This window comes from Bos taurus, chromosome 10, assembly GCF_002263795.3.
Source record: "Bos taurus isolate L1 Dominette 01449 registration number 42190680 breed Hereford chromosome 10, ARS-UCD2.0, whole genome shotgun sequence".
Taxonomy (NCBI): domain Eukaryota; kingdom Metazoa; phylum Chordata; class Mammalia; order Artiodactyla; family Bovidae; genus Bos; species Bos taurus.
In genome coordinates, this window is record NC_037337.1 from 72,036,443 (window position 1) to 72,061,609 (window position 25,167).

A 25,167-nucleotide genomic window follows, 5' to 3' on the forward strand; every position below is an offset into this window, starting at 1 on the left:
TTCCTGGTGAAACTAAGGCAGTTGCTATCTTGTCTTCTTTTGTAAATATTCCTAAGATCTCTTTCCCTACAGAAACCTGACTTTTCAGTTTTACTCCTCCTGCCAAGTGACAGGTTCAGGACATGTAAATTATCTCTCCACCTTTACTTTCACCTGCTCTTAGAATCAAAGGTAGGTTAAACTATAAATGCAACCCTTCTTTCTTAAGTACAGAAGCAGCAGGCTCCATTTCATGTCTATTCAGCCAAGAAAAAGTAGATGGCTGTGTCAACTATCTGGATAATTTAGGCCAAAATCAAAACAAGAGCAACATCAACAACAAAAATCAATTCCTAACCTTAGAAATCTAGTAAGAGACTGATTACTGTATGTAAGTGTGTGGGTATGTTTTTAATCACATAAGTTTTATTCCCTGTGCCCAGGACCTTTTAACAGGGAATTTACAAAAACACCACTAATTTTTCAGGATTATACAAACACCACACAGAGTAATAAGATAAAAAAATCTACCGAGACATTCATTCCCTTAGAATTTCTTAGGGGTCATTATATTGATTTACACTTGCTGGTGTGCTATACTCAAAAATCACCTTCTTTGAGCCCTGCTTTAGACTCAGCCCAAATGCCCATGTTATAAACAAAATCCTGATCATAAGTTGCAAACACATTCTGTAGGAGCCCCACCCAACTTTATACAACCAGTCAATCCTAAAGGAAATTAACCCAATACTCACTGGAAGGATGACACTGAAGCTGAAGCTCAGTACTTTGATGCAAAGACCCTTGAAAAAGACCCTGATGCTGGGAAAGGTTGAAGACAAGTGGGCAAGGGGGCAACAGAGGATGAGATAGTTGAATGGCATCACTGACTCAGTGGACAGGAGTTTGAGCAAACTCCAGAAGATAATGAAGGCCAAGGAGGTCTGGCATGTTGCAGTTCATGGGGTTGGAAAGAGTCAGAAACGACTTAGCGACTGAACACCACCACCACAAGGTTTGTACCCACTCCAAGCCACATAAGCCCCCCTCGCTCTCCTTAGGTCTGCCCACCTTTAGTACTGGATATTGTCTAGATGCCTCCCCAGAACAGCACTGACCAGCAACCAGGGTCCTGAGTTAGACTGACCCTTCCTCCAGGCTCACAGATGCTCAATGACTGAAGCTACCCAGAATGGTATACCACAGTTCTTGATAACTCAAAGATAAGTCAATAGGTATATAGAATTATCATGGCCACAGTGACTAACTCAGGTATAGACATGTAACCTAAAATTTTCCCAGTCAAAATGAAACTCAATTTCTTTGTTCATTGATGGAGGAACAAGAAGCTCTTCTCATCCCACTGCATCCCATTCCACTTTTGGATGTTAACAAATACATGTAGCCCTAAGAACTGCTAGCAATATCTTGTTGACTTACAGAAGAAGACAGATGGAAAGAATTATGGACAAAAGCATCACAGCCCTGAAAGTATCATAAGCCATGGTATTGAATCACCACTGAATGGGAAGGACTGATGCTGAAGCTGAAACTCCAATACTTTGGCCACCTGATGCAAAGAACTGACTCATTGGAAAAGACTCCGTTGCTGGGAAAGATTGAAGGAGGGAGGAAAAGGGGATGACACAGGATGAGATCCTTGGATGGCATCACTGACTCAATGGGCATGAGTCTGAGCAAGCTCCGGGAGTTGGTGATGGACAGGGAAGCCTGGTGTGCTGTAGTCCGTGGGATCGCAAAGAGTCAGACGTGACTGAGCAACTGAACTGAAGCCTGCCTACCTCTAGCTTCCAGTTTCATCAGTCAAAAGACTTCCTTATTGTTCTGACAGTCGAGATTGACTTGTTCTGACACTGACATTGATATATTGTTCTGACAATTTAGACAGACTAGATTGACAGTCTACATCTGTAACACAAAGGCACTTGAGTGATACATGTTCCTACTGCTTCACAGATGTAGTAGTACAAAGTTTTGGTTGTTATAAAAAGATTCAAAATAACAATGGCTTAGTCCAGGATCAATAAAGCAGCTTCATGGTGTTGGGACCCAGGTTCTTTTAATCTTATTGCCCTGTCTATCTAGGATGTGGTGTCATCTGTGTGGTGGAGGTGACTTACTACCAAGCCCATGTTCCTGGATGAAGGATGAGCAAGAGAGAAAAAGAGGAAAGAAGGGGTATATTTTTAAGGGCACAATTCAGAGATAGTCCCACTGGCAAAGTCTATTAGCAAGTCCTAGGAAAAAACAGAATCTGAGTAATAAAATAAAGTCTAACCTTTTCAATTTTCTTTTCCTTTGTGCTTCATTTAGTTTTCCTTGCTCAGAGGATGCCATGGGCCCCCAGTACTTCAGACCAGAGTTCCTGGTGCAACATGACTGTGCTTACACTTCAACTCCAGGACACGAGCTCCAGCTCCTGTGAAGACACTGTGCCCAGCACTGCGATCTGGAACTTGAGCAGTGTAGCTGCAGCCCCCCTGTAAGAACTCTGTTCCCCACCCACTGACAAGAACCCTATAAAGTGGCCTCATCCACAGCCTGTTGTGAGATCGTGGACTCCAGAGCACAGCTCCCACTTCTCTACTCTTTGATCAAAGAATAAAGCTTTCCTTTGCTTCTGAAATGATCTCAGTCTTTTTCTATTGCCAAGAACGACTCTTGATAGGAATTGATTCAAGGGTGTCAGTAACTGTAGCAAATACCACTCATAGTCACATTCTATTGATCAGAACATGGCTGTACAGTCACATTTAGCCACAACAAAGACTGAGATATGTAGTCTTTGTCTGGGCAGCCATACGTCCAGCTAAAATGTCTTCCACTATGAGGGAAGAAAAGAATGAATACTGCGGGAAACCCGGCAGTTCTTCATTCTGACCTTTACCACAGTTTGTCCCTTATGGGTAAAATAATCGGTCTTCTATGATCTACCAAATCATTTCCATTTGTTCGTTTAAACCGACCCCAGTCTAACAGCCTCAGTCCCATCTGCTGAGTTCTACATGAAGATAATTCCATATTGTGTGTATGTTTGTGTGCGCACCAACTAAAGTTCAAACTCTGGCTGATTTCAATATTCAGTAACTAATTTTAATATTTGATAGGACAAACTGGAATTAATCTAAATTGTTTTCATTTAATGACATTTAATTTTTTTTTTTTTAAGTCATAGCATAGCCAGTGTGGGGGGTTTATCCTATGGCCAATTAATGAGAGAATGATTTGCTTTTGGAACTGTTTACAAATAACCAGATTTATAAATAAATGTTATAGATCAGTGGTCCCTAACCTTTTTGGCACTAGGGATCAATTTCATGGCAGACAATTTTTCCCATGGACCAGGGGTTGGGGGGGATGGTTTCAGGATGATTCAAGTACATTACATTTATTGTATACTTTATTTCTAAACTACTGCCACCACTGATCCGATAGGAGGTACTGGTCCATGGCCCAGAGGTTGAGGACCCCTGTTATAGACAATGGTAAACTTAGCTAGAATTCTGAACTTGTTCCAGTACATAAAATCTGTCTGTTTGCATTATCTGTTAGTGTTCATCTATGTAGTCTACTGTGAATAACTTCCCAGTGCTTAAGAAGATGCATTCACTTGCAGAGTTTTGAAATAAACATCTCATTAGAGTGTTCCCTGAAAGATAAAGGCCCAAACCAGGACACTGATATTTGGTGGTATATATACAGCACATAGTTTATGTGGACTGAAAGATTTAGTTGCATGTACATGTAATTGTTGCTAACTAATGTCACTGAAGATGTGTTTGTTTTCATTCCAATGCCCCAGTAGGAGTTCTACTCAGGAAGATAATACATACTTGGGAAAAAGAAAAGACCATATGGACCACAACCTTGGTCTAACTCAATGGAACTATGAGCCATGCCATCTAGGGCCACCCAAGACAGACGGGTCATGGTGGAGAGGTCTGACAGAATATGGTCCACTGGAGAAGGGAATGGCAAACCACTTCAGTATTCTTGCCTTAAGAACCCACGAACAGTATGAAAAGGCAAAAAGATAGGACACTGGAAGATGAACTTCCCAGGTCGGTAGGTGTCCAATATGCTACCGGAGATCAGTGGAGAAATAACTCCAGAAAGAATGAAGAAACAGAGCCAAAGCAAAAACAACACCAAGTTGTGGATTTGACTGGTGATGGAAGTAAAGTCCGATGATGTAAAGAAAAATATTGCATAGGAACCTGGAATGTTAGGTCCATGAATCTAGGCAAATTGGAAGTGTCAAACAGGAGATGGCAAGAGTAAACATCAACATTTTAGGAATAAGTGAACTAGAATGGACTAGAATGGGTGAATTTAACTCAGATGACCATTATATCTACTACTATGGGCAAGAATCCCTTAGAAGAAATGGAGTAGCCATCATAATCAACAAAAGAGTCTGAAATGCAGTACTTGGATGCAATCTCAAAAATAATGGAATGATCTCTGTTCATTTCCAAGGCAAACCATTCAATATCACAGTAACCCAAGTCTATGCCCCAACCAGTGACGCTGAAGAAGCTGAAGTTGAACGGTTCTATGTAGACCTACAAGACCTTTTAGAACTAACATCCAAAAAAGATGTCCTTTTCATTATAGGGGACCAGAATGCAAAAATAGGAAGTCAAGAGATACCTGGAATAACAGGCAAATTTGGCCTTGGAGTACAAAATGAAGCAGGTCAAACGCTAACAGAGTTTTGCCAAGAGAACATACTGGTCATAGCAAATACCCTCTTCCAACAACACAAGAGAAGACTCTACAGATGGACATCACCAGAGGTTCAATACTGAAATCAGATTGATTATATTCCTTGCAGCCAAACATGGAGAAGCTCTATTCAGTCAGCAAAAACAAGACCAGGAGCTGACTGTGGCTCAGATCATAAACTCCTTGTTGCCAAATTCAGACTGAAATTGAAGAAAGTAGGGAAAACCACTAGACCATTCAGGTATGACCTAAATCAAATCCCTTACAATTATACAGTGGAAGTGACAAATAGATTCAAGGAATTAGATCTGAAAGACAGAGTGTCTGATGAACTATGGATGGAGGTTCATGACATTGTACAGGAGGCAGTGATCAAGACCATCCCCAAGAAAAAGAAATGCAAAAAGGCAAGATGGTTGTCTGAGGAGGCCTTACAAATAGCTGAGAAAAGAAAAGTGAAAGGCAAAGGAGAAAAGGAAAGATATACCCATCTGAATGCAGAGTTCCAAAGAATAGCAAGGAGAGATAAAGCCTCCCTCAGGGATCAATGCAAAGAAATATAGGAAAACAATAGAACGGGAAAGACTAGAGATCTCTTCAAGAAAATTAGAGATACCAAGGGAACACTTCATGCAAAAATGGGCACAATTAAGGGCAAAAATGGTATGGACCTAACAGAAGCAGAAGATATTAAGAAGAGGTGGCAAGAATATACAGAAGAAGTATACAAAAAAGATCTTCATGACCCAGATAACCACGATGGTGTGATCACTCACCTAGAGCCAGATATCCTGGAATGTGAAGTCAAGTGGGCCTTAGGAAGCATCACTATGAACAAAGCTAGTGGAGGTGATGGAATTCCAACTGAGCTATTTCAAATCCTGAAAGATGATGCTGTGGAAGTGCTGCACTCAATATGCCAGCAAATTTGGAAAACTCAGCAGTGGTGACAGGACTGGAAAAGGTCAGTTTTCATTCCAATCCCTAAGAAAGGCAATGCCAAAGAAAGTTCAAACTACAGCACAATCACACTCATCTCACACACTAGCAAAGTAACGCTCAAAATTCTCCAAGCCAGGCTTCAACAGTATATGAACCATGAACTTCCAGATATTCAAGCTGAATTTAGAAAAGGCAGAGGAACCAGAGATCAAATTGCCATCATCGGCTGGATCATCAAAAAAGCATGAGAGTTCCAAAAAAAATCTACTTCTGCTTTATTGACTACACCAAGGCCTTTGACTATGTGGATCACAACAAACTATGGAAAATTCTTAAAGAAATGGGAATGACCAGACCATCTCTGACCTGCCTCCTGAGAAATCTGTATGCAGGTCAAGAAACAGTTAGAACTGGACATGGAACCACAGACTGGTTCCAAATGGGGAAAGGCGTACTTCAAGGCTGTATACTGTCACCCTGCTTATTTAACTTACATGCAGAGTACATCATGCAAAATGCCAGGCTGGATGAAGCACTAGCTGGAATCAAGATTGCCAAGAGAAATATCAATAACCTCAGATTTGCAGATGACACCACCCTTATGGCAGAAATTGAAGAAGAACTAAAGAGCCTCGTGATGAAAGGAAAGAGGAGAGTGAAAAAGTAGGCTTAAAACTCAACATTCAGAAAACTAAGATCATGGCATCCGGTCTCATCACTTCATGGCAAATAGATGGGATAATAATGGAACAGTGAGAGACTTTATTTTGGGGGGCTCCAAAATCACTGCAGATGGTGACTGCAGCCATGAAATTAAAAGATACTTGGTCCTTAGAAGAAAAGCTATGACCAACCTAGAGAACATATCAAAAAGCAGAGACATCACTGTGCCAACAAAAGTCCATTTAGTCAAAGCTACGGTTTTTCCAGTAGTCATGTTTGGATGTGAGAGTTGGACTATAAAGAAAGCTCAGTGCTGAAGAACTGAAGCTTTTGAACTGTGGTGTTGGAGAAGACTCTTGAGAGTCCCTTGGTCTGCAAGGAGATCAAACCAGTCAGTCCTAAAGGAAATCAGTCCTGAATATTCATTGGAAGGACTGATGCTGAAGCTGAAATTCCAATACTTGGGCTACCTTATGTGAAGAACTGACTCATTGGAAAAGATCCTGATCCTGGGAAACATTGAAGGTGGGAGGAGAAGGGGATGACAGAGGATGAGATGGTTGGATGTCATCACCAACTCAATGGACATGAGTTTGAGCAGGCTCCGGGAGTTGGTGATGGACAGGGAAGCCTGATGTGCTGCAGTCCATGGGGTCGCAAAGAGTCCAACACAACTGAGCGACTGAACTGAACTGAATAAATGTAATTGTTAAATAATCCACATCAATCCAAAAATCATGTAGAATCACAAACTATGTCCCAAATACTATGTGAGGGACAGATAAAGAAGAATGAGACAAGAAACCAACAACGCTGTGACGTGTTCAGATGGATATTATAGGCAATACTGTGGATCAATAATGCGCTGTTCGTGTCATTTTTTATTGTTGTTTAAAACTTCAGTGTCCCCAGTGCTTACAGGAAATACCCGTATTTCTTGGCAAAACACACAGGAGTTTAATAATGTCCTGTCTCTTGCTAACTTGGCACGTCCCTGTATCACCTTATACCCTAACCTTACATCAGTTCTCGTAGCCACAAAAACATCTTATGCTGTTTCATGTCTCTGTACCTTTATAGAAACTCCCACCTCAGCCTGGTCTCACTGTTTAACTACTCATTCTTCAACATTCAGCTTAGGTTTTACCTCCCTTACAAAGAAATTTTCCCCCAGCATCTTTAAACACTATTAGTTACTCCTCCTAGTTCTCTCCAAAGAAATCATTCTCTGGCTGCATCCATCACATTATTTCTCACTGTCAATTTACTGACCTCTTTCATGCACTAGAATGTGGGCTCCTGGGGGACAGTGATTTTATCCTGTCCATCTTCATATCTTCTATGCCTAGAACAGTGCCTTGTCCAAGATAACTAGTCTGAGTGAAAGAGTAAAGTTTCAAATGTGTTAAATTTGTAAAGGAACTCAATGAAAATCATTGTAATCTATGAATAACTCCATCCCATTCTAAGGCAATTGCTTGAATTCTTTGAACATCTCCCCCTGCCCATCATTTTTTGGAATAACTTTTGGTTTTGGCTTCCACAGATAACTATTCGGAAGATTTAGTGATTATGGACAAGCCATTTGAAATTCTTATTCCGTGTAACAAATTATTGCTAAACATGAAATAAATCTTCATCACCACTACTCTGCACCATTTTCTGAACAACTTCTATAAGCACAGAGAATATATGACAGTGATATACTACTATGGGGAAAATCCCCTTGATGAACAATCACCTTGGGTTCCCTAATTCAAAAGGACTATTCGTACTGGTAATGCAGCCTGCTGTGCCATCTAAACATCAACATTGCAAGGCATTACAGTGGGAACCAGTGGATCCTGATTCAGATAAGGTTGTGCAACATCCGGCAGTCTTCCCTCTTATGAAGCTGTAAAGAGACCTTTCTTTTTGGCTATTCAAAAGTCCATTGTGCAGCCAGTAACCAGAACCTACTATTTCATGAGAATAACAACCCGGGATACTTCTCGGCATAGCAAAACTGGTGGCTACCTATGTGGCATAACCATAGAGATAAGGTCTGAATGCCGTCAACTATCTGCCCATGATTAGAGCCATTTCTTTGCTTTAAGACATTAGACATTCCTTACAGGGGAGCGGGGGCACTGGAGGCATATTAAAGATAAAATTCTGCCTTTTCATTATTTTTGCCTAGTGCTGTCCCTGTTAACACTGTTGAGGAGCAGGGTTTTATAGTGATGACAATCAGGAAGCACATGTCCTTTAATTCAAATCTAGCTCTTCCAATGTCCAGTATGACACTGGACAAGTTACATCAGGCTCCTGAGCTTCAATTACCTGTAAAATAGGGACAAGAAAACTTACTGCTAAAGTTATAAAGATTATATGAGATAAATGTAAGTGCCTAACAGAGTATATGGCCTATAATAAATGGAAACCTATTATTATTATCATTATTGTTGTTGTTCGGAGAAGGCAATGGCACCCCACTCCAGTACTCTTGCCTGGAAAATCCCATGGATGGAGGAGCCTAGTGGGCTGCAGTCCATGAGGTCGCTGAGAGTTGGACACGACTGAGCGACTTCACTTAAACTTTTCACTTGCATGCATTGGAGAAGGAAATGGCGACCCACTCCAGTGTTCTTGCCTGGAGAATCCCGGGGACGGGGGAGCCTGGTGGGCTGCCGTCTATGGGGTCGCACAGAGTCGGACACGACCGAAGCGACTTAGCAGCAGCAGCAGCAGCAGCATTGTTGCTGCTGCTGCTGTTGTTACTGTTGCTACTACAAATGATAATGGCTCAGCTTTGAGGGAGGGCATAACTCATCACGGCCATCACAACCAAAGTGAAGAGACAGTGTATTAAATATTAAGCCAGAAAAAAACAAAATATGTTCTCCATTATACAAATAGGATGTCATCTTTTATTATCCATGATAAGACAGGGCATCATAGTAAATCTCTGGAATAAAGGGTTTAGTATCCACTTTCCCAGGAAAGGCCACTAAAAATAATGACTCTTAAAATGACTCTCCTCCTTCTGTTAAAATGGATCATTTAGCATTAATTTATAGCTGCTAAAATCATACGACAAAATTCATTACAACTTTTTAAGTGATATTATAAAGGACCCGTTTCAAGATTACCAACTAAATGTTCACTTGACTGATATTCTTTAAAATGGTCACATCCAGGGGAATTCCCTTGCAGCCCAGGGGTTACACCTCCACACATCCACTGCAAGGAGCCTGGGTTCAATCAATCTCTGGTCAGGGAACTAAGATCCCACACGCTGCATGGCATAGCCAAAAGAGGAGGTCACACCCACTGGGTAATTTATTTTCTCATGCTATGACGGCAAATTGGATGTTAGCTTTTCAAAATTTATATGGACTTTCTATTACTGCTACAACAAATTACCACAAACTTAGTGGCTTAAACAACATGAATTTATTACCTTACAGTTATGCAGGTCAAAGTCTCTAAATCAAGATACTGGCAGGGAAAGGTTCTCTCTGGAGGCTCTAGGAAAGAGCCAGCTTCCTCGTCTTTTCTACCTTCAGGAGGGGGCTGCCTATTTTCCTCAGCCTACAGCCCCATACTCCATCTTCATAGTGGGCAGCATCTTCCATCTCCCTCTCTGATTATGACCCTGTTTCCATCATCACATCTCCTTCTTTGACTCTGATCCTCTTGCCTCTCTCTTATCAGGACTTTTGTGATTACACTGGGCCCACCTGGATAATCTCCCCATTTTAATGTCCTTAACTTAATCACATCTGAAAGTCCCTTTTGTTATATAAGGTAACATGTTTACAGGTTTTAGGAATTAGGACATGGACAACTTTGAAGGTGGTAGTTTAGTCGCTAAGTCATGTCCAACTCTTGCAACCCCATGGACTGTAGCCCACCAGGCTCCTCTGTCCATGGGATTTCTTAGATGAGAATACTGGAGTGGGTTGCCATTTCCTTCTCCAGGGGATCTTTCTGACCCAGGAATTGAACCCAGGTCTCCTGCATTGCAGGCAGATTCTTTTTTTTTTTTTTTTTATGCTATAAGTTTATTTACAAACATATCTAGGATGCTGAATTCAAGGGATTGATCCTTTTAAGAGACTGCACCTCTTAATATGCTCCTCTTCCTATCTGTCTCATGGATTACTTTTTAAGCAGTTGGTGTCTTACTATAAAGAAAGGTGCAGCAAATCCAGACCCAAAGAACAAAGTCATCATAGCTAGTAATCTCCACTTGTTTTCCACTGAAAATGGTATATTCTTCCCTGGACCCTCCTCATAGTGGCTCCGACGAACCACTGAGGTTGTGAACCTCCGGATGCTCTGTCCCAACATAGCGCTGTTGGACGCTCTACGAAAGATCCAGAGACCGGAGGCGGAAGAAATGGCGGCTGCAAACCTACCGCTCCTTGCCTCACGACCTTGCTCCTCCAACTGCAGGCAGATTCTTTACCAACTGAGCTACAAGGGGTACGAGCTACATATTTACAGATTTTAGGAATTAGGACATAGACAACTTTGAAGGAGGGGGGCATTATTCTGTCTTCAACAACGCTGAAATTAATAACTGTACAGATAAAGCATTTCAAATACTGAGGACTTAAAAAGTGACCCAAAATGACAACAGCAAAGCATCCTCAGCTCCCCAATAACAGCCAATGATTTGCCAAGATCACTTGAAAAACAATTCCCAAACATTTTAAGCTACTGATGTATCTGAATTTTCTAAAAATGTAATAATTCTTTCCAATGAGGTCAACTGAATCATGCCTTGACAGCATAAACAAATGTACTATTACTCTAAAAACATAATCTGCTTTATACAACTTGGGGTATTACCTCACAATCTGAGATGACACAGAAGAATTAAAAGTTCTCTCCTAATAGCACTCATGAAAGAGGCCAAGGGCAGCACATTCAGTCTGAACAAAAATAAAATGCCTATGGAATGAGACTGAGTTGGTGAGCCAGACTCATCAAATGTCACTCATCATAATAATCATCAAGAAGCAAATGCTGCTGCTTAGGAAGAAAGTTTCAAGCGAACATCACTACCATTCTAACACTGAGAACATTTTGGATAATCTACAAAGTCATCAATTTTCTCAAGGCCATCAGAAAGCATAGGTTATAAGTCAATGAACTGAGTTGAATTTCAGGAGGGTCAAGTCTTCCCCAAGGAGATACAGGACACACAAACTCTTTTACTTTTGACAGAGCATGGGAAGAAGAGATGGACACTATAAAAGAATAAATAAGCTAGAGTTTTAGCAAATTTGTGGAGGCTGAATGTAGGCTAGTGCATAAATTTTCAATAACTAGGAGCTTCAGACATGGAGGGCCTTAACATTCTTCTCCATAGATCTCCACTGAGTGCTCACAAGAAAGACTTGAAAAGGGCAGGAGACCATGGAAGCCTCACTTGGTGGCACAGATTTGCAGATGGTGACTGCCTGCCAGTGTGGGGCAGACATAAAACACAACCACTTCAACAGATTCTTCTTTCCTGCAAACAAACACCTTACCTCACTGGGGAAGGGGACAGGAAGGTTCCCCACTGCCAGGACTCAAGCAAAACTCTATTGCCTCTGGAGGAGGGTAGAAATAAGAGTCCTCTGCCTCTGGTTAGAAGGGCAAGAAGACCACTGGGGACCAGGATCCTATACCAAGACAACGCAGAGGTCAGCTGTCATGGGCAGGGGTGGTTGAGGGAGAGGACTGTATTCTTCTCAGGAACTGCCAGAAATACAAGGCAGAGTTTGACAGCTGAAGAGGGACAGAAATAAGAACACTGAGAGAGCCTTATTTTAAGCACAAAGGGCCTGCTTAAAACCAAAGCTGCACAAGGAGAATTCCCACCTGTACTACTACAAGCTTTGCTCCATTAATAAGAAAAAAAAAAGTCTATTGGTGGGGGAGACAGAGAAGCAAAGAGAGATTCCTTCTATGGAGTGGATGCAAAGTGCCTGCTGCAAGCTGAGAGTGAAGCAGGAAGACTGAGAAAAAACCCTTTGGCACTATATGACCACAGTAAGCACAAGATAAGAGTTATCCACAGTGAGAGGAATTTGAATCCTGTGAGACCACCTTCCCGTGATCCCAAAATATTGTTTAAATAAATGAATAATTGGCCTTCCCTAGTGGCTCAGAGGTATAAAGAATCCACCTTCCAATGCAGGAGATGTAGGTTTGATCCCTGGGTCAGGAAGATCTCACGGAGAAGGAAATGGCAACATACTCCAGTATTCTTGCCTGGGAAATCCCATGGACAGAGGAGCCCGGTGGGCTATAGTCCATGGGGTTGCAAAGAGACGGACATGACTCAGCAACTAAACAACAACAAAATGAATAATCATACATAAATAAATATATAAAACTCTCAGGGTAAAAATGGCAGTCTCTATCCCAATACAGACAACAAAACATAGAATCCTGGAGCCTCAGATTTCTGAGGCTCCAAGTCAAGAGGCCCAAACCACCTGCCTGCTTACTAACTCACCTGTTATTTACTATTATTTCTCCCTCAGGTCACAGGTAGTGCAGCTCAGGAAAGGAAAGTGCTATTTAGAATGGAAAGCAAAATATAATGTATCCAGGCAGAAAGAACCAGGAGACAGAAGTGGGTCACATTAATATTCGCACTTCTTGCTCATCTGGGGAAGTCGATGTTGCTGATTTCCCAGGGCAGAAAATGCTGTGGGCTCTTGAGCCCTCTGAATTATATGAGGGGCCAGCCTCTGCAAAGAAAGTTGCTTTTTAACTTGAATGATTCAGGCCAGAGTAGATTTGGGTGGCCTGAATTATCTGGATAGTTGCCCTAATTCTTTGCTTTGACTGTGGAGACCTGGCCTTTGAGGGAAATAGGCCATTCATTCCCTGAGATACACATTCCCTTCCTGGAGGATGAAAACTTATGGAAAGGTCTGGAAACTTTTCCCATCTGGATTGAATTATGAGCTTGTAAAGGGGTTCACTCCCTGGTAACATCCTTTAGGGTAGAGGCAAGTCACACACAGCACAGGGAAACTGGACGGACCTGACCTCCCTCTCCCTTCAATGGGCAGCAGGCAAGCTGCCAGAGTCACAGCTCCCGGGGACTCTGATTACAGTTGTCCTCTGACCAGCTGTTTTTAGTCAAATGAGAATAGGAGCATCCTGTCCTTGTGATTTCACTTAGATAGACAGCTATTTTCTGCCTGGCCTGTGTGTTTATCCCGGAGTAAATGGCATGTTATCTTTATCAGTTTCAACAAGAGGATGGTGGGTGGCTGTGTAGATTCTTTTTTTTTTTTTTTTCCAGCAGTGAAAGCTGAGAGAATTAAATGTCACCTGTAATTTCCCAACTCCACTTCTCCTCTTTGCAAAAGTAATCTATCTTAGCGAGATGGAGACATCATTCTGGACAAAGAAAAAACACTTGGTAATACAACTTAAATTAGCTGTCATTTTAGCAAGTGAGATTTTGGTTTAGGTTATGGTCAGATGCTGGGAGAGCAAAACCTGTCAAGTGCCCCCAGTGATGAAAATTCTTAGGTAAATCCAGAAGTCTCCTTTGCTGTTCAGTTCAGTCGCTCAGTCGGGTCCGACTCTTTGTGACCCCATGGACTGCAGCACACCAGGCTTCCCTGTCCATCACCAACTCCCAGAGTTTACTCAAACTCTTGTCCATTGAGTCAGTGATGCCATCCAACCATATCATCCTCTGACATCCCCTTCTCCTCCCGCCTTCTATCTTTCCCAGCATCAGGGTCTTTTCCAGTGAGTCAGTTCTTTGCATCACGTGGCCAAAGTATTGGAATTTCAGCTTCAGCATCAGTCCTTCCAATGAATATTCAGGACTGATTTCCTTTAGAATTGAATGGTTTGATCTCCTTGCAGTCCAAGGGACTCTCAAGAGTCTTCTCCAACACCACAGTTCAAAAGCATCAATTCTTCAGCACTCAACTTTCTTTATGGTCCAACTCTCACATCCATACATGTGCTGTGCTTAGTCACTCAGTCATGTCTGACTCTTTGCAACCGCATGGACTATAGCCCACTGGGCTCCTCTGTCCATGGGGATTCTCCAGACAAGAATACTGGAGTAGGTTGCCATGCCCTCCTCCAGGGGATCTTCCTAACCCAGGGATCAAACCCACATCCATACACGACTACTGGAAAAATCATAGCTTTGACCAGACGGACCTTTGCCAGCAAAGTAATGTCTCTATTTTAATATGCTGTGTAGGTTGGTCATAGCTTTTCTTCCAAGGAGCAAGTGTCTTTTAATTTCATGGCTGCAGTCACCATCTGCAGTGATTTTGGAGCCCAAGAAAATAAAGTCTGTCACTGTTTCCATTGTTTCCCCATCTATTTGTCAGGAAGTGATGGGACTAGATGCCATGATCTTAATTTTTTGAATGTTGAGTTTTAACCCACTTTTTCACTTTCCTCTTTCACTTTTATCAAGAGGTTCTTATGTTTCTCTTCACTTTCTGCCATAAGGGTGGTGTCATCTGCACATCTGAGGTTATTGATATTTCCAGTAAATAAATGGGACCAAAGAGAAAAAATACCCCCCCCTTTTTTTTCAGATTTCATTCAACATTAGTAACATTACCAGTTACTTCAAAAACTTCAGTTGTTCATGATGCATTATGTACAGACACCATTTTCCAGATCGATTTCTTTAGAACATAAGAGAATTGTGGAATGTTTCCATACTCAAATACACCTGGGAAATGCTACATAAGGTGGAACAGCATGTTAATGCCTCAGAAGTTTGCTAAACACTAACTTAAAATATATTAAATTATGAGAGACTTTTTCATGTGCTACTCATGAATTACTGATAATAGTATAATTTTATCTAATATCTAAGTACAGATATTAGATATATTTATATATCTGCATCGGAGAAGGCAATGGCACCCCACTCCAGTACTCTTGCCTGGAATATCCCATGGATGCAGGAGCCTAGTAGGCTGCAGTCCATGGGGTCGCTAAGAGTCCGATACGACTTCACTTTCACTTTCACTTTCACTTTTCACTTTCATGCATGGGAGAAGGAAATGGCAACCCACTCCAGTGTTCTTGCCTGGAGAATCCCAGGGACGGGGGAGCCTGGTGGGCTGCCGTCTATGGGGCTGCACAGAGTCGGACACGACTGAAGCGACTTAGCAGCAGCAGCAGCATATATATGCATTTTAGATATATGTCATGATGTATCTTCAAACATGCTATATCTCTTCATGTATAGTCTCATTTATTCAAAGATCCCTTCCACAGGAACACCTTTCTTGATCACTCCATCTGAAACAGCACCCCAGGTCCTAGTCTCTATCTCCTGACTCTGGTCATTTTCCTCTCCGATACTTACACACTCTGATACTGTTAGTTTATTGTGCTACCCCATCCCCACTAGAATGTAAACTCCGTAACAGCAAGGATTTTTATTCTTCACTGCTCTGTCCCCAAATTCCAAAACAGTTTCTGGCATACAAGCTCACAGGCTTAAGCAAGGTAAGGAAAGAGGGAGGTCCGCAGCGTGAACCACCTAAGAAGCTTGTGAGGACCAGGTCTCTCACTGAACATTCTGATTGGGCTTAAACTGTGGCCGCCCACCTGCTCCACCACAAGGCCCTGATTTACAGCAAAGGATGAAACCTTAGGATCCTAAACAGCTAAGAACTAAACACTGAATGCTCAGATTAATCACATCTATAAATGAGTCTTTTCCTAGAAGGCCTACACAGTGTCATAAACCTTAATTACGACAAAACAAAATTTTGACCTAAATTTATTGTCCAGAAAGTTTCTTCTGTGAAAGTCTTTATTCTTTATCAGTTAGGTTACCAAGATGATACCTCCAAAATTTTAAAATTAAAGGAGACATTATGAATTCTACATTATCAGATACTTCCCAAATGACATCAAAGAACACCCTGAAAGAAAAGAGCACAAAATAAAGATAAAGAATGCATAATATCTTTCATTTTGCTGACTGAACTGAATCTTATTTGAGTGGGTTTCATAAAATGGATATCAGAGGAAGTTTGCTATGGATGATATGAATGACAAACAAATATATGTTTGATTTAATAAAATTATGAATCATAGCCCATAAAATTACATTTCTTTCTCTTTTCATTATCAAACATTTTCTCCTCAAAGTTGATCTGTGGAGATACCATTTTTATTTTTTAAAAGTCTGATTATAATCCAACAGGAAAAAACTGAGTTAACATAAATGGCAGTAAATTTTTATATTTTATCTTTCAAAGTTAAATTTTTTTAAGGGTCTAATTTATTTATTTTTCCTCCCTTTTGAACCTTCCTCCTGTCTCCCTCCCCATCCCACCCCTCTAGCTTGATACAGAGCCCCTGTTAAAGAGTTTCCTGAGCCATACAGCAAATTCCCATTGGCTATCTATTTAACATATGGTAATACAAGTTTCCATGTTACTCTTCCCATACATCTCACCCTCTCTCCCCCTCTCTCCATGTCCATAAGTCTATTCTCTATGCTTGTTTTTCCATTGCTGCCCTATAAATAAGTTCTTCTAAAGCTAAATTTTTAATTGGATTTTTTATCTCAGATTTGGCTGAGGCTCCAAAAGGCTGAGAACAAAATATGTAGCTAGTACTTCCATATTACCAAGGAAATAAGAAAACCAGCTTTGTAACTCTTTGTCCCTAATTCATGCAACATAATAAAGTGTTAAAGCTGGAGAAACTAAAAGAGTTAGCAGCTGGAAGGAATATTTCATTGAAGGTGTGATCTCAAGTCAAATGAGATGGTCTTCCTGGAGAACATATCCAAGTTTAATACATGTTCTAGTGACTGAAGCACTGTGGGTTAGTGGCCAGTGAGCAGGTACGTGTCTGCAGAGTGCAGAGCTAAATTTGGGAAGTAAATGCAGTCTTCTACTATGGCCAAAGGAAAGTTGACAGGAGGCTGTCTTGGATCCAGCCCCAGAGGTCAGCCTAGAGCTGCTAGGAGACTTCGGCAAAAAGAGGCCAGAGTTGGTCCTTAGGATGTGGAAATTCACTAGAAATGCAAAGGAACTGCAGATGAGAGATCTTTAGGGATGAGGGTGATCTATACAAAGAATCCACTATGCTCCATAAAAGCTTTAAACACCTGCCACACACAGAGGAAGTCAACTGGCTTTTACATCATTGCCCTTCAAGCAAAATCTGTCTTGACCCTTCCTCTCTGCAGCCACACTTTTACCCTGGAAGGTCACAAGCTGTGCCTGGACCTGACTGAATTAACAAAAAAGCTAACTGGCCCCCTCTCTTCTACTGCAGGCTTCCACACAGAAGAGCCTTGACTATTGACTATATAGCCTTGTGGTAGAGAAAGTTTTAACTTTAAATGAACTAGGAAGAAGTTTATAAGGATATGACATTTTGAAGGCAATATGTGACTATGTTTTTGCCACTTGAGGTAGCTGAGGACATTTTGTTTTCCCAGAGTGACCAGAAAAGTTATGGAATCACCCTAGCATTCATCCAAAACAGCAAGGAAGAACCAGCCCCACAAAGCAGATTGGAAAAGGGTAAGGAAGGAAGAATAAAGGTTGTATTTGAAGCCTATGAGGCCTGCCACTTCAATGTACCCTGAAATATATTATTAATTATTCTTACTCACAATAAATAAAAGTTTGTTTTCATTCTTGACAAGCATGTTGGAATGTCCCAACATTTTATACCAGGGAGTCAGGTTTAGCAAACACTTTCTTATTCCAATATCACTAAGTCAAAGCAAAAGGCCATAATTATACAAATTAATGGCTTAGTGGGATAGAAGGGTAAACAGGAGCCTAACTAATGAATCTGCTAATTGTCTTTCCTTATTGTGAGCATCAGTATTCAGTACTTAGCTCTAACGTATCCAGTGGACAGGAAAGAACAGAACTTCACAGGCTGCCTGGCAGTTGGGTTGGAGGTTTTCCTATGAAGGCCTCCCTACTTTGGGTCCACCCCACAGAGTAGCTGAATGAGGGCTGAGGACTGCCTCAGTGTAGAGGGCACAGCAGAGGACCCAGAGGCTCCTCATAAGGTAGTAAGAGTGTTTCAGGCTGATTTTCATGCCTTTTTTTTTTTTTTGAAATTTTAAAAGAAATTGGTCCCTGTCCAAGGATTTTAGAAAGAATCTTTCTCAAACAGGGGCTTTTTCATTTCCTCTCAAAGACTGTTTAAAAACTTCCAGCTGCTTTCACTCATTCTTCAACAACAAGCATTTACTGAGTACCCACTATGTTCCCAACCCTGGGTTAGCTGCCAGAAAAAAGAAGATTCATATTGGGAGATAATTCTCCATGAGTCCCTTCGTAATTCTGTATGTCTTATAATGAGGTCTTGACTATCCTTTCAAGAATGTCTTTGTAGCAAAGAGCCTTGGAAAATAGGGAGAGTCTCCCTCCCAGGTAGGGGCAGGTCTGTTTCCCATCCAGGACATGAAGAAGTCTCCCTTGGGAGACTTTTGTGGAGCAGGTTTGCTGGCGGGCCCTTAGAACGGGGGTCCCCAACATCTGGGATCTAATGCCTAAAGATGTGAGGTGCAGCTGATGTAATAATAATAATAGAAATAAAGTGCACAATAAACGTAATGTGTTTGAATCATCCTGAAACCATACCTTCCCAACCCTGGTCCATGGAAAAATTGTCTTCCATGGAACTGATTCCTGGTGCCAAACAAGTTGGGGACTGCTGCCTTACGAGATTGGAAGATTGCCTAAGCTAGAGTTCCTGGACTTCGACAAGCCCACCATGTGTGCAGCACCCACCTGGGCTGCTCTGCATCACTCCCGTGGGATTCGGGATTGCAGGCAAGGAACTGACTCAAACATGAAGCTCATGGTGCCTGCAATACGGTCAGTAAGTATGTCCTCTGTCCCTGACCCAGGAGTCCCCACTCCTCTGTCAGCTTCCATGGAACTGTGGCAGACTAGCTTGTTAGGTGGCAAGCAGGATAGAATCTCCAACTCCTCATAGTTCTCCACGTTCAGTTCCTCACATCAAGGAGCTCCAGGTTTCTGGGAGAAGTAGAAAACATATTTTAAAACAATGTCTACCTGGAGTATTAGACATATACTTATGGGCCCTTTGCGAAATCAGTGGAGAGGAAGAGTCAGGAGAGGTTTCCATGGCAGCCAAACATGGTGTGTGTAGAGAAGTAAACACTTTACTGATGCTGAAGGGTCAAATGTGAACCTGGCATTGATCCAGACTACAGCTGGAACGGCTGGCAGAGGCCTGAAGACAGAGACCCTTGTATTTCTCCAAAACTCAAAACGTGTGCTGTGTGCTTAGTCATGTCCAACTCTGCAATCCCATGACTATACCCCCACCAGGCTCCTCTGTGCATGGGATTTTTCCAGGCAAGAATTGGAGGGGTTACTGCCGGGAGCAAGAGCTCCACCCATGACAGAGGTCATGAGGAAGGAGGCTCGGCATACGCAAAAGCGGGATCGAGCCTCAGGAGTGCCCCTGGAAATTCTCGAGCATCTACCCCCAAAACCAGAGTCTGCCTACTTTCTGCTTTGTGCTCTCACCTACACCTCTGACTTTACGGGGGGCTGTCCCCCACTACTTCTCTCTGAAAAAAAAGAGTTAACTTACAGCTCCAGTTAATAATTCCTGGGTGTGACAGTGTTTCAACCTACAAACTCCTTTGGAAGTCCTCTAGCCTGCCTGAATAGGTTTTTCCAGCCACATGTGATTATTCAGAGCCTCCCAACTGTGAGAGGCATGAGATGTTCTAAACTGTCTGAATACAGATTCCTTTGAGCAGTTAAAAGATTGATTAGAAATTGTATTGGTGAAGGGTTTTTCACTTGTTGCGCCAAAGTTTGCTGCTAAGTTTCCATATCCCTTACCTGCTGTGTCCCTGGCAGTGTATTGATTAATATAATTGGTGTAAGTAGTGGCTTTAATGTTTGTAATCTTGGACCCTTGAGTTAATTCTTTTTCTTGTTATAGCCCACCACACCTTTGCCCTATAGGAATGCAACTTTATCTAATGCTTTTTGGAGGGTGGCGCCTGACTTTAGAATAATCTCCTTTAGAGAAAAATAAGTTTCTTAAAATGTTAACAGGCCTCCAGGCCAGAAGATGATGCAAATCACCTAAACTTTTGCATATGATAAGTCTGCAGGAAGAAAGCCTGGCTTACTGCATGACTCTACCCCTTCCCCCATTATCCTCTATGCATAACTTAAGGTATAAAAACTACTTTGGAAAATAAAGTGCGGGCCTTGTTCACGGAAACTTGGTCTCCCCATGTCGTTCTTTCTCTTACCTTCTGGCTGAATTATTCAGCCTCTTTTCTCCACTGAATTTCCTCACTGAGCTATCCTTATTTCAGCCTCTTTTCTCCACTGAATTTCTTCACTGAGCTATCCTTATTTAACCACTCTTTATATCCTTAATTAACGTTTAATTAAGCAATTGTTTCCTGATCCTCACCGACGCCATCCCCGCTTCGAATTCCCTGGATCCACCGGGGCTGGACCCCGGCAGGTTGCCATTTCCTACTCCAGGGGATCTTCCCGACCCAGGGATCAAACGTCCATCTCTTGCACTGCCTGCATTGGCAGGCAGATTCTTTACTACTAGCGCCACCTGGGAAGCCCATATTTCTCTACAGGAGCCTAAGTTTTGGTTGTACTTGGTGGTTTCCAAAGAGAGGAACCACCTGGGGCGTCCCTGGTGGCACTAGGGGTAAAGAATCAACCTGCCACAACAAGAGACAAAGAGAGGCATACAAGCCAATCCATTGTGACACCAGAAAAATATATTAGAATATACAGATATGTAAGCTTTACTGAAAATATAATTTAACTTTATTAATATATAATATATGGATTGACACTGCCTCCCTCACTTGATCTATAGTTTTGGTGATTCCATGTCACACAGAACACAGAGATTCCCAAGGGAAGAGGCTAAGCTCCTCAATCACTGGTGGGCTTTTAGAATGTTATAACATTACAATCTATGAGTACTCAGTTAAGAATATGTGTAGATTATGCTACCTTGTTTTATTGAGCTAACACAATACGGATGGGCTTCCCGGGTGGCTCAGCAGGAAAGAATCCGCTTGTGGTGCAGAAGATGCAGGAGACTCAGCGGGTTCAATCCTCAGGTCGGGAAGATGCCCTGGAGAGGGCATAGCAACCCACTTGAGTATTCTAGCCTTAGAGAGCCCCATGGACAGAGGAGCCTGGCAGGCTACAGTCCATAGGGTCGCACAGAGTCGGACATAACGGAAGCGACTGAGCATGCACGTACAGTATGGACAACCGGCTAGAAAGGGTTTCAGCAAAGAAACCGCAGACCGATAGTAATCAGCAACGGTGCAAATACACAAACAAGTGACCTGAAAGTAGTCTGACAAACCAGCCACCTTATAAGCTAAAATCAGTGACAATTTAATCAGATCTAACCACAAGAATTCATTTCCTTATTAATTGAAATATGGATCAATATCCACCATCAGTAAAGATGAACCTCATTATAAGTAATAATTCTTGAGGTAATAGGTAATGCTGGTGTCAAGTCACCACAATCCGCAAGACATTGTAAAACCTGAGCATTCTAAACATGGAGGTAACCATTTCAGTTTTTTCAGTGTTACTTAATGTTATATGTGCTTCAACTCAGAAAATGGTGTTGCAAGATGCATTAAAAATACTGCTGTGGGATTTCCCTGGTGGTCCAGTGGTTAGTATTTTGAGCTTTCACTGCTAGGGGCCTGGGTTTGATCCCTGGTTGGGAAGCTAAGATCCCACAAACTGTGTTGTGGCAAAAAGAAAGGAAGAAATGCAATTTTTAGAAATTGCTGTATATTTGAAGAGATGTGTATTAGTACAAATTACACAATGTGGGAGGTTTGCTATACAGTTGGATGAAAGTCCTGGGGTTTCAACATGTCTAAGCTTATGGTGTTTACTAGTATCTGTTTCAAGGATAAAATACACAAAGTTGCTTATGGTGATGTATGAAGCAGTGATTCTCAACTCGAACTGCTCAACAGAACTAACTGGGTATTTTTTTTTTAACCTGGCCAAGGCCAGGTCCCATCCTAGACCTATTAAATTGGAATCACTATAAATACTTCTTTTGTTAGGAAAGGGGAAAGGAAGGAAGGTTGCAGTGATAGCATCTCACTGTGAAACCCATTCCTGAATCATTTAAAAACAAACTATTGCTACAAAAAAGTTAAAGCCAGGACTGCACAAATTGCTACTAGAGCTCATCAGTGTATAGTCAGTTCCGTTATAACATGACATGCAATCTTCATAATCACAGCACCACACTATGCAAAATTGCAACAAAAATCACAGTGCTTATGAAGACAATGGAGTGAAAGCAAAGCACTTAAAAACTTGGTCAGTACCAATTTTTGTTTTTGTTTTTTTTTAAGTTAAAGTGAAAGTTGCTCAGTCATGTCCAACTCTTTGCAATCCCATGGAGTATACAGTCCATGGAATTCTCCAGGCCAGAATACTGGAGTGGGCAGCCTTTCCCTTCTCCAGGGGATCTTCCCAACCCAGGGAGCAAACCCAGGTCTCCCGCATTGCAGGCAGATTCTTCACCAGCTGAGCCACAAGGGAAGCCCAAGAATACTGGAGTGGGTAGCCTATCTCTTCTCCAAATAATCTTTCTGACCCAGGAATTGAACCAGGGTCTCCTGCATTGCAGGCAGATTCTTTACCAACTGAGTCTTTTCTTTTTTTTTTAAGGAGATAAAATTTTAATAAAATCAGAAACACAGTTTTACATGTCTTAAATGGCTAAGACCCTTGAAAAAGGCCTGAAGGTTTGTGTTGCAGCTTGTGGGTCGTTGTGTAGTGGTGAAGGAGGGTTATCTGAAATTGGATGGAAAGTTATAACACCAGATGTGAACAGGTATGACTCATCTCATAACACACAACACGGTAAACTGAGGCAGCTAATAAACATTTGAGAGTAGGTGTGTGTACGTGTGTCCTGATTCAGCAATTTTCTGTATTCACCCAGATTCACACAGTATTTCTTGTGGATGAAACTGTGCATGCTGCTGCTAAGTCGCTTCAGTCGTGTCCGACTCTGTGCGGCCCCATAGACGGCAGCCCACCAGGCTCCCCTGTCCCTGGGATTCTCCAGGCAAGAACACTGGAGTGGGTTGCCATTTACTTCTCCAATGCATGAAAGTGAAAAGTGAAAGTGAAGTCGCTCAGTCGTGTCCAACTCTTAGCGACCCCGTGGACTGCAGCCTACCAGGCTCCTCCGTCCATGGGATTTTCCAGGCAAGAGTACTGGTGTGGGGTGCCATTGCCTTCTCTAGAAACTGTGCATAAGCAAACACAAAGTTGTGTTATGCTCAAAGTAATCCCAAATATATCCATTGCATTGGAACAAACTCACATTTTCATATGTTTTATAGCAGAACTGACTACTTAAAATTACAAAAAACAATGCAATGAAATACAACACAGTCTTTCAATAATTTGCAATGAGATGGATAGTGACCAAGAAAAACTCTTACATCTAATCAAAGTTTGCACATTATCTCACTGTAAAAAAAAAGATTTATTGAACTTTTAGTTATCCATTTTTATCTCACAAAAAAAGACAAGTCTCTAAATTTGCTGACATCTCCTGATATGACAAAAGCCTTCTGCAATGCGGTACTAAGTAGACACATAAACTCTCCCTTCATCATAAAGGTGGCATTTTAACCACAAGGGAGGAAATAATGGCTTTTCAAACAAGACAACCCCTGAAGGGAGCATACTGAAAATGAATAATTGGAAATGATTCCATTATCAGGTAATTTTTGCTGAAAATGATGTGTGTCATATATAAAAACTCTCATACCTGCACACATTAAATTGGAAACTGAATTTTCCAATCCATCTAAAAATCTTCCACTGAAGACTTTCTGTCAATAGGTTTTGAAGCCAACTGTGAAAAGTATACACAGCATCACTTCTAATTAGTTTTGCAGGGAAATTATTATCAAAGACAGAGGTTTATTGGCCAAATTCAATATAAAAAAAAAAACAAACCTTTGCATGATTGAGGGATGGAACTGAAAATTGAGTATCTGGATGTAATAAGTTCAACCAATGATCTACTTATTCCTTTAGAAAATGCATGCCTTTGTAAGGTATCTTTTTCAGACTTGAGAGTTAATAAAACCAAGCATGCAACTAAAATAGCCTTGAAGACAGATCTTCAGATCATTCCATCAGAAGGTGTTAGACTTAGATTTTCAGAAACTTTGAAAGCATATTAAATTGCAATCATGTTGTTCAGTATCAAAAGTAAAAAAAAAAGTATCATTAATAAAAATCAAATACAAAATACATGTATTTTGTCTTTAACTTATCCATTTTCCTCTATGTCTAACATATAAGTATATGTAGATAGTTTATAAATAAATAAAAATACAAATTAATATACATATACATGTTCAAAAATTTTATTGATAGATGTCACAATCAAAAAAGGTTTAAAGACCACTGCTAGAGTTGATGAGGAGATTAAACTGTTGAGCATTCAACTACATTCAACTATATGTATAATCAACTATATGCATTCAACTACAAGTTATCAGAAATTCTACTTCTGGGTTTAATTTTCTTAAAAGAACCCTAGGTGTAGGACAGTCCCAGGCTGGGACTCATAAAAGGTCCAGACTCCTTCTATAAAGTCTCTTTAAAATGTGGACTCTCCCTCATGCAGACATAATGACTGCTGTACCCTTAGATATCATGTCCACATTCCAGGCAGGATGAAGAGGGAAAAGTGAAGTGAAAAAGACAGATCATGCACATTAGCTGAGGCCCTCCACAGATA

The 25,167-nt window shown here is 41.4% G+C and overlaps 2 protein-coding genes across 2 annotated transcripts in view; both read right to left on the minus strand.

Moving 5' to 3' along the window:
* Positions 1-25,167, minus strand: part of RTN1 (reticulon 1) — a 243,855-nt gene that overhangs the window by 170,786 nt on the left and 47,902 nt on the right. The gene's annotated exons all lie outside the window — the stretch shown is intronic.
* Positions 10,349-10,728, minus strand: LOC101902937 (cytochrome c oxidase subunit 7C, mitochondrial). Its single transcript, XM_010809533.2, has one exon. It carries the CDS (start codon positions 10,666-10,668, stop codon positions 10,477-10,479), a length of 192 nt encoding a protein of 63 aa, XP_010807835.1. The 5' UTR covers positions 10,669-10,728; the 3' UTR covers positions 10,349-10,476.

Bases quoted from the DNA above. Each gene is read 5' to 3' on its own strand.
- LOC101902937 (XM_010809533.2), bottom strand. From the start codon at position 10,668: ATGTTGGGACAGAGCATCCGGAGGTTCACAACCTCAGTGGTTCGTCGG.